A 10,029-nucleotide genomic window follows, 5' to 3' on the forward strand; every position below is an offset into this window, starting at 1 on the left:
ATTGTGTTATTAATGAATTTTTTATAATATATTTAATTTACTATATTTACTTGTATAGAATTATCTCTGTTATAAATTGTTTAGTTCTCATTTAAGAAAATAAGGAATATTTTATTTTAAATATATGTATACATTTTCATCCAAGTAGCAGTATTTCAATTAATTAAATATCATTAATCTATATATATTTAATACTATATACATTTTCGTTTTGAACTATGTTACAAATTAGTCAATCTTATTTGTTTATATATAATTATAATTATTATTATAAATTTACGATTACTTGTCTTTGCCGTTATACAAGATTGTTAAGTAAACATTAAGTAAACATATAGTGTATAACAATTAATTAAGTATTTAATATAACTCAATCAAGAATTAATAAGCATTAATGTAAACATATAACATAATTACATAAATATTTAATACATATATTTTATTTAATGGCTATTTAATTATAACGTAATTACTTTAAGAAGAATATAATATTACATTACAACAATTTTACTGCATTAATTTTTATTGTGAAGAAGAATCGATATTGCCTTCGCCGATTTTCCTTGTTTTGTCATTTGATGTAGCTCAGAGTAGAACAAAGTAACTAAATTCCACGTTGTTATTAGTATTGCACTTACCAGATAAAATGCCTTGTCCCCTGTTAGCAGATTCTATCACTCTAGAGTTGGAAGGTAACTATTAAAACTTTATTTCAATACATACTTCGCGTTTAAGTTCTGGCTGCCATGAAACTTAACCTTGTCTCTCTAATTTATATCATTTATTCATCTTTTTTTTATGCGTCTTTAAATAATGGCTAAATTTTCATATAAAAGATACTATATTTCTTTTGTAAAGCTTTTTTTAGTTTCATCATTTGTTTTTTATCTCATGTTTTCTCATAATTATGCAAAACCTTAGTATTATTGTTTAGAAACCCTAATTAATACTCTTTTCTTTAGCACAAGAGCCATGGCCTCAGCCAATTACTTTGTATCAACCATACGAAGTTGAACAAATATTATTACCTGACAATGCAAATTGTTTAGCTGTACAAGCTTTCCTTAAAATGTGTGGCCTTGATTTTCAAATAGAACCAAGAAGCAATGCAGAATATATGTCCCCATCTGGCCGCATACCATTTATTAAATGTGGGGCATTTTTAATATCCGAATTTGACAATATCGTATCATTCATAGGAAATAAAGGCAGAAGTTTGTCAGACNCATTTATCTGCAACTTGCAAAGCAGACATGAGGGCTTATATGTCATTAGTGAATAATGTTTTTGTAAATGCTGAGCTATATATCTGTTGGGTTGATGAACCAACTTTGAATGAAGTAACTAAAGTAAGGCATGGGAGTGTATATCCATGGCCATTAAATCACTTTTTAAATTGGCAAAAAAGAAAGGAAGTGATAAAGAAACTCAATGTACTTGGCTGGTATAATAAAACTATAGAAGAAGTATGTAAGGAGGTTCAAAATTGCTGTACAGCATTGTGTGAAAGATTGGAGGGTAGTGATTATTTTTCTGGAGAGAAGTAAGTATAAGTTATTAATTTAGATTGCTATAAATACTTTATTTGTTTTTGTTAATTAAAATTGAACATAACAAATATGTCTTATATCCATTTGAAATTTTTTCATTGACAAAAATGTACTATGTTTTTTGTTTAATATTACTGATGTTTTGATTTTTGAAAAGACCTACTGAAGTAGATGCTCTTGTATGTGGTCACATATATTCCCTGTCTTCAATCACTCCTTCTCTCCCACCTACTGTTCAAGAGATTGCTGCAGCTGTACAAGATTTTCCTAAACTTCTTGAACATGCATCAAGAATTGGACGAAATTACCTGAATAACTGTTTTCTTGAATCTCCTGTTTATGATTTTGAAATCTGTGCATCTTCTTCCAAAGAAACCCTATGGAATTATTCTGAATCAATCGAAGCATTACCGCCACTTTCAGAAGATTCTTTTGAAATTCTCCTTTTAAATCCTTGAATCCTTGTAACATTGCATTTGTTACCATAGTTTAAATACATGAAATTTATATTTGACAAAATTTTTATTTAATTATATTTAGGACACCTAATGAATTGGATGCCCTAGTTTTTGGACATATTTTTACAATAGTCACAACACCACTACCTGGTAACAAACTAGCAAATATTGTCCAGAGCTATCCACTGCTAGTGCATCTCTGCAAACGCATTGAAACTAGGTATTTCCAGCGTTCAGAAGATTAGGGGGAATTTCCCTCGGGCTCTAGATACGTCGAAATTATGTACTCTGATAGTACTGATATGAAGTTCCTGTGCTATGCACGCACTCTTGATAAAGATCAAAGTAAAAAAGTAAAGCCAAGATTATGTAGTATCTTATAAACAACTGTCTAAAGAAAAATAAATTCCTTACACTATTCAAAACGATATACAAACTGTGGTTTTAAATCATTTTATTAAGATATTATGTTATATAACGCATAAGGCACATATATTGTATATCATAAATATGATACAAGTTACAGTAAATAAACAAACGTTCAATGTATCTGAAGCCCGAGTCCGAGAACTAGTAAGAAATAGTAAACTGTATAGAAAATAAAGAAAAGTATTGATAGTTGTTATAGCTGTTAAATATGAAAATTATATTAGCGTTGAACATGAAGTACCGTTGAATGTATTATTCTAAATATATAATATTGCACGTGACATTTTTCAGCATTTTTTCTCCTCAAGCGATACGGGTGAAATAAAGTAACAAAATGTTGGAGGCGAGAATTAAGTAATACGACTTTGGAGATTTCTAAATATATGTTCTTGGAAATCGACAGGAATGCATAACCGATAAAAGGTATCCGTAAATTAGGCGTTTTACAAAAATATTTGTCAGATATTGTTAGAAACGATAATGTTAAATCGTTGTTTATTTCTCCAATGACAATTGTTTTCAATGTATTTTTTGTCAGCATTTATTTTTAACTTAAATCATTGAAGAGAATTATGTACAATAACAACCATTCTGATATTAAGTATAACTATATATGTGTTAATTGACAATAAGTATCTTTTTATCATAAAAATTGCATATATTTAACTAATAATATTTGTTATTTTGTGTGCATTTTAAATAACTTATTCACATTTTGTTTTAATTTTATTTTAATTGAAAGTTTTTATTAGCTACATGAACTAATTTATATTTATGTGTAAAAAGTATTTATATCATTACTAATGTACATTGTTTTCAATGTACATCTGTATTACATAGATCTTTTACACGTTATAATAAAACTCTACTTCTTGTCTAGTCAGTTCATTATAGCATACTTCTCTGTGTGAAATTGTAAAACATTCTTAGATATCATATGTAAAATAATATAATGATGTATAATAAGAGCTAAATTAAATGTAAGTTATTGGAATAATGTTCGAATTATTTTTTTTTCATATTCTTAATTGAATTGGAAGATGAATATTTAATACTAATTACGCAATTATGAATTATCTCGTATAAATATTAAAATATGTCTGTTACATATTTCTTGTCTCCAGCGTTTAGTTACAGTAAATACTAATTATATTCACCTTCAAATTTTTCATTAAAATTTGTATACTTAATAGAGAGAATGTAAATTTGTTGATTTCTTTCAAAATATTGTTTACAGTTCAATGCTTTCACATATAGGAATATCGTTAAATAAACACTGTTTATCTCCTTATTGCAACAATTTATATCTGAATATATTCATTTTTAAGTGATAAATAAAAGAATAAATAATATAAAGACTTTCTTCATACGTAACAAGCATGTATTTTCCTCCCTACTGTTATTATTTTTATTTCTTAATAGTATCTTTCAATAACAAATACTATGTGAAAGCTACTATTATAATATGCATGAAAATACAATTTGATTATTCTAAGGAAAAATATAAGCAGTTCGCAATCTGTTATTCATTGAAATTATAAAAAGATATTGCGTAGAAAAAGAAAAATACATACAGCGATTTACAATGATAAAATTAAATTAGTGAAGTCATTTCCAATATTGCACGATGTGTTTCGTAGAAAATTATAATAATTACCTCGATTGAGGCTCGTTAGATAATGATCTAATCATTATCTTATGCTTCAAAGGAACTCAAAAAATTAATAGAAGAGGCAAAAAGATTTATCCAATACAGGACAGCCGAAGTTTTACATCTTTTATAATAAAGATTGATATTACACATCTGTAAATTCGTGATGTGAAATGCGCATACAATCTTGAAGTATAGTAAACACTACAAGATGTAACATGTTTACAGTTTTACTAAATTGTGACGTTTCGATATAAATTTCTGGCTATGAATTACACGCAATTCTTTAATTCTATTAGATATAGCAGGATATAGCGATATAATTGTCTCACGCACGTTTATACAGATACGTACACATCAACATGTACTCGTAATTAAAAAATTATGAATATATGTATATACGTATGCACTTAAAGAACTTGTAATCTACACTGATTTATACTTGCAGTGCTCAACTGAAAAGTTTAAACATTCATACTTTCAATATATTGATTAAAAATAATCAGATTGAGATCATATTTATTTATAACTAAACTTAAATATAGAAGACATTACATCTTTCCAGAAGACTAATTGTATATATATATAGCTATATAGCAAAAAATATTACAAATTTAACAATAATTATTTGCAAAATGACAACTGTAGACAATAATAATCATTTGTCGTATGTTTAAAATTTATAGAATATCATATTATGTAACTAAAAACAGAATTACTTGTGCGAAAATATTTAGTCAAACATAATAAGTCTGAAGTTGTTAATTATAATTTTGATTAATGTAAAAAGTAGTTTTATTTTGAAAGTATAAGTTTAATATTCCTATTTTCTTTCTTTTTCTTTTTTACTTCGTTAATAGGTACGACTTCTGCTATGTGTGGACTATGCTCAGAAATAAAAACTAGCGATAACAGAAGTTATTCGAAAATGGAAGTTTGTATTTTATTTATTTATGTTTATCCTATCAGTATATTTTGTTTCTATTCAATGAACTTACTATCTCTTGGAACAAATAATTGAATTAACTATTGCAATAATTTCATCTCATAGATGATATTAGATTTTTGCTTAACTTACTTTATAATTGGATAAATATATTGAATGCTTTGCATATTTCTGCATACAATGAATAATATGATTAACTTCATGAAGTAAATTGCATCACTTCCAAAAAAGAAGAAAAAGAAAACTCGAATGCGATAGATCTTAATTTCTTAAATAAAATTTTAATATCTGGTATTTGATTATTTTGACATCTCTCAACTTAACATTATGCATATTTTATATATATTTTGTTTAATTAGATTTTATTCATTTTCTCCACAATTAAGAATATGAAGAATATTTAAATTGAGAGATATCTATAATTTGCTATAATGTATTTACTAGAGTAATTTAATAACAAGTGTATAACCTCATTTTTTAATAATTTAGATTAGAATATTATTTATGAAATTTTCTCACAATAACACATAAGCCCTGGCAGTCACTGGTATCAAATCTTGATTTGTCTTTATGTGATTCATAAAGAGAGAGTTTCACTATTTATTTATTGATTGGTACCTGCCCAAATATTTGATAAATATAGATTCTAGTAACTACTATGTTGTGATATTTCTTAACAATATTATGTTAAGATGTTAATTTTTCAAATGTATTTTTTACGCTAATCTTTTTAACAAGATTGATTTAAGTTCTTTACAAATAAGTACAAAATTTATTATATTTAAATAATAAATTACCTCTTTTTGAAATTTTATAAAAATCATAGCGCAAGAATTATCTCAACTTTTATCGATATAACTATATTTTGGTTTTTAATAATTTCAACGATTATGTATCGAATATTATTAACAAAACATTATTGCAAATTATAGAATTTTCTTTTGGCGTGTGTTATTGCACGCTTTGTATGATATCTTACATTTATCTGCTGAATATATCCGTAAGATATACTATACATGTACGTACCTATATAGGCTAGCAGCTTTTGAAATGGTAATCTTGTGTTTATGAAATGAATTAATCTGGTGGTAAAAAACTAAAGAGTCGAAATTGTTCTCTAATACGTGGTCTAACATCTCCACCCTAAAATGTTAATTAACGTTTATTCTATTATCAATATTTGTTGCAAATCACCTAACATAAACTTTATTAAATACTTACCCAATTTACTAAATTTTCTAAGAAAGGTAACAATTTCATTAATTCATTATCTGAACGATCAGCAAACCAACTTTCTATAGGAATACCATTTTCTAACTGTAAAAGAAATATTTTATTAAAATCAGAAAATATATAACTGTCCTTTTTTTTCAATATATGACAAAGCTATATTCTTACTTGGTACCCAAATGCTTGTGGACTATTATCGATAATAACAGTTTTAGATAAATCTCTACCGAGTATAGATAGATCCTTAATATAATTTCCATTTACGCAAACACAGTGTTCTCTGAACAGACGATACTTAATCAATTTTCGTGTTGGATCTAACAGATTCATTAATTTGTTTGCATAAACTCGTTTACTTGCAGTAAAAAGGATCACTTCATACAATGACGAGACATGTTCTAAAAATTCGCGAAAATAGGGTCTTGTTCTGACGAACACCGTGTATGTTACATCTTGAAAGACGACAGGAAAGCGGAATGCTGCATCCGAAAGTTCTTGCAAGCTACAGTGAACTAATGTTTCATCCTGTATAAAAAAAAAATCTTTTTATATCCCTTCGTTCATTTTCTGTAATATTTTTAGATTTTATTAAAGAATTATTTTGTTACTATATTAATTTTTATTATGCATTTTTTTATGATAATTCAAAATATTCGTACCAAATCTAATACAAGACTAAATTCTGGACTACTGCGTGTTTTAAGAGGAAGAGCAGGACACCTGGCTCTCATCGCTGGAGTCAAAGGTGGTAAGTGTTTAATGAAGACATAAGGATCAAATGGTTCCCAATCTTCTTGGACATGAGTAACCATATTTTCCATATCACAACTTTCTACTATTTCCTCACTTCCAACTTCCATATATTCAACGTCATGGTAATCGTTCTCAATATCATCGGAATCATATTTTTCAGTAACATTACCATTTGTATCTGGCGAATGATGATGGCTTAGACTATACATGGTTGTAGTACCATACTTTGTAGTAGTAAAGTTTGATTCATATTTTGACAAATGAGTGTCAACAGAACATTGAGTTTTTGACGAATTACTATTGTTCGCATTATTATTGCTAAATGTGTACTTTCCATTTGGAAAATACTTTTCTGATGAATAAGAACGAGTTCCATACATGGATGTAGAATGCATTAATCTATAGCATTCTTCAGATGCTTCTGTTTGTGTGCAATGTGCAGAATAATACAGCAAACTAGTATCTATAACAAAAGGAATGTATTAGTTGCATATGTGTTACACAAGGCCAAATAAATTATTATAGCCTATGTTTGTAAATATGCATACCAATACTTCTGCTTTCTTCATCATCCAATACATATGAAAGGTTTGAATTTGAACCTATAGATGCAGGAGGCATTAGATTTGATAGTGGTGATACACTTGGAACTGAAGATTTGATGTCATTTACACTGGTTATGGAAGAACAACATGAGTCTGTGTTTAATATAGATGAGTACAAAGATAAACTAGTTGTATTCCAGTTTTCCTTAGATTCTTCAGAAACTTTTGATACTGTTGCACATTTTTCTGGCTAAACAATTTATATTTTTTACTATTAGTTATTCAAAAACAAACTAGTTTAAAATAACTTACAATAACTGCATCTTTTGTAGAAGATCGGTGTAAAGGAGTTGAAGTAACCATTGATCGTTTTATGCATTTTCTTCTACGAGGCCCTCTCTCTCGTCTATTAGGTGTAGATTTTACGAAACGTAAAACATTTTCCTTACAAGCCTACGAAGATAATAATCTTTTTAACAAAACTGAAGTGAAGTCTTTACATTAACCAAATGACTTCGATTGCAGTTCTAAGAAATCTAAGTGCATAACATCCTTGAGAGTTAGTCAGTCACTCATTAACCGTTGATTAGTTAGAAAGTATTTCTTTTTAAGGAATAGTGAAGTTTGTTTTAATAAATGACCTGCAAAGATCATTTACATAAGCTAATAATAATAATGTAGTTTGAAATATCATAATTGAATATCAATGTTTTAGATAGCGACACAAAAAGATACAACAAATGTGAGAAGTTAAGGTCAAAGGAAAAATAGATACTAATGCATACCTCTTTTAAGAAATGAGTACATCTATGTTTCCATCGTGTCAGTCTACCACATTTGTTTGGTGTGTTAATGCGATAATTATTATTATTTACAGATGGAAGTTTTCGTAAGCTGCTAACTTGTACCCGATGGTGAGATGTTTTAGTTCTGGATACACAACTTACGTTTAAACGACCACGTAGCCTTCTACTAACATGTTCACTTCGTAACCACATTTCAGAGAAGTATCTAAATGGCCTAAAACAACATGTAATCATAGAATGTTATTGTACTATTTAAAAATATTAAAATTATACAACTGTTATATTAATCAAAATCAATAAGTAGCATGAATCAATTTCTTGTTAATCAACAGAAGGAGGGTAAATAAATATATACGCATAATATAATGTATACTTATAGAAATTATTAGAGATTTATTTATTAATATTATATATATTAATAATATATATATGTATATTCCTTTCTTTCGTAGATACATTTTTTTATAAAGAATGATCTAATAATACCCTATTGTAGCAAATAAATTTAAATATAAAACAAAATTTATTTTTATATATTTTAATTATATTTAATTTTTCATTTTTGTTTTCAAGCAATTAATCAAAATACATTTTCTTAACAACTATTTTAAATACAAGTTTACAACTGATATAAAAAATTCTATTTAAATTTAATGGGTATTTTCAACAAAATTATACATTTACAACATCCGAGATACATATTTCTGAACTTTTTACATAAATAATTTATCTCTCCTAGATTAGACTGAGGTATATGAAAAACAGTGGTTTGAACTAAACATATAATTTCATGAAGAACAAAATTTTTCTAAACAAATAATAAAATCTAAATCGTAATCTAAAAAGAAAAATCAGTTCATACATCAAACAAAGAGAGGTCAAAAGATCAAAAGATCAAAAAGCTATCAATTATTAATATTCGATCGTGTCTTAGAAATTGCGCGGGAAAGAAATTCGATCATATCGTAAAAAAGGGGCGTTCCTGATCCACGATTTCTTGTAGTGGTTCTATATACGTATACATATACTCGTGTAAGCGTCACACTACGCACGCACGCACACATACACGCGCATACAAATACACATATATGCACACTTAGAAGTATATATCGATTTATATGCAGTGTGATACTTGGTTACATTTTCTAGTATCTTCACAGAAATAGTGTAGATTTGTGTGCACAACCGAATAATCGGCGAGATGTGAAATGAAATTCACATTACATGATAAACCGTGCACGATGCTCATCTTACTCGATGGTACTGTATATCGGACATAAATCGATCGAAAGTTTGAAAGTGCAATGTTGTGCCGCGGAAGCGGCGGCACCCAACAATTGTAACGCCTGAAAATTCCCGCGAAAACTATCCCGCGTGAATAAATGCTTAACTCATGTTTCAACTTATGATACCGCTTACCATATCTCTTAATTAACAGACACACTTATTAAATACAGAAATAAGTCGGTATGTGTTGTGGTCACACGCGTTTCATTCAAATCGGTAGCTCGCATTCACTTTTCATCCCCCGAAACTAAACAATCATGGCTGCGGCGTCACTCGAAAATACATCATGAATCAAATTCAACACTACTTCGTTAACACATATCGTTTCTCACAAATATGAATCAAATTTTTCAATTCATTTTTTAAATAAAAGT

General features: G+C 27.8%; 2 protein-coding genes across 11 annotated transcripts; one reads left to right on the forward strand and one right to left on the reverse strand.

The window, feature by feature from the left end:
- The first annotated feature begins 434 nt into the window (after positions 1-434).
- LOC122574766 (metaxin-2-like) lies at positions 435-3,434 on the forward strand. Its single transcript, XM_043742742.1, is given in 5 exon segments — positions 435-692; positions 963-1,222; positions 1,224-1,543; positions 2,091-2,228; positions 2,729-3,434. Coding segments are annotated over 5 exon segments (798 nt in total). The 5' UTR covers positions 435-646; the 3' UTR covers positions 2,763-3,434.
- LOC122574762 (CTD small phosphatase-like protein 2) lies at positions 1,550-9,923 on the reverse strand. Of its 10 annotated transcripts, none has more exons than XR_006319171.1 (10): positions 9,788-9,923; positions 8,348-8,582; positions 7,875-8,015; positions 7,566-7,812; positions 6,924-7,480; positions 6,433-6,789; positions 6,256-6,351; positions 5,554-6,177; positions 1,859-2,011; positions 1,550-1,778 (listed from the first exon to the last, which is right to left on the reverse strand). XR_006319171.1 is itself a non-coding variant. In XM_043742735.1 (8 exons), exons 2-8 carry the CDS (start codon positions 8,558-8,560, stop codon positions 6,112-6,114), a joined length of 1,677 nt encoding a protein of 558 aa, XP_043598670.1. In that variant the 5' UTR covers positions 8,561-8,582; positions 9,788-9,923; the 3' UTR covers positions 3,591-6,111. The 10 variants fall into 10 exon arrangements, 2 of the variants coding, with proteins under 2 accessions (XP_043598670.1, XP_043598671.1); XR_006319168.1 differs by having other exon boundaries at positions 1,550-1,781; positions 1,859-1,927; positions 4,095-6,177; XR_006319166.1 differs by having other exon boundaries at positions 4,095-6,177.
- Between the last annotated feature and the right edge of the window lie 106 nt (positions 9,924-10,029).

Source organism: Bombus pyrosoma, linkage group LG14 (genome assembly GCF_014825855.1).
Source record: "Bombus pyrosoma isolate SC7728 linkage group LG14, ASM1482585v1, whole genome shotgun sequence".
Taxonomy (NCBI): Eukaryota; Metazoa; Arthropoda; class Insecta; order Hymenoptera; family Apidae; genus Bombus; species Bombus pyrosoma.

Excerpts from the sequence above, each read along its gene's own strand:
- LOC122574762 (XM_043742735.1), bottom strand. The coding sequence starts at position 8,560 with ATGTGGTTACGAAGTGAACATGTTAGTAGAAGGCTACGTGGTCGTTTA. Across the intron at positions 7,813-7,874 it reads CTACAAAAGATGCAGTTATT|CCAGAAAAATGTGCAACAGT; the intron begins GTAAGTTATTTT and ends TAAATTGTTTAG. Across the intron at positions 6,178-6,255 it reads TAGAAAATTTAGTAAATTGG|GGTGGAGATGTTAGACCACG; the intron begins GTAAGTATTTAA and ends TTAACATTTTAG.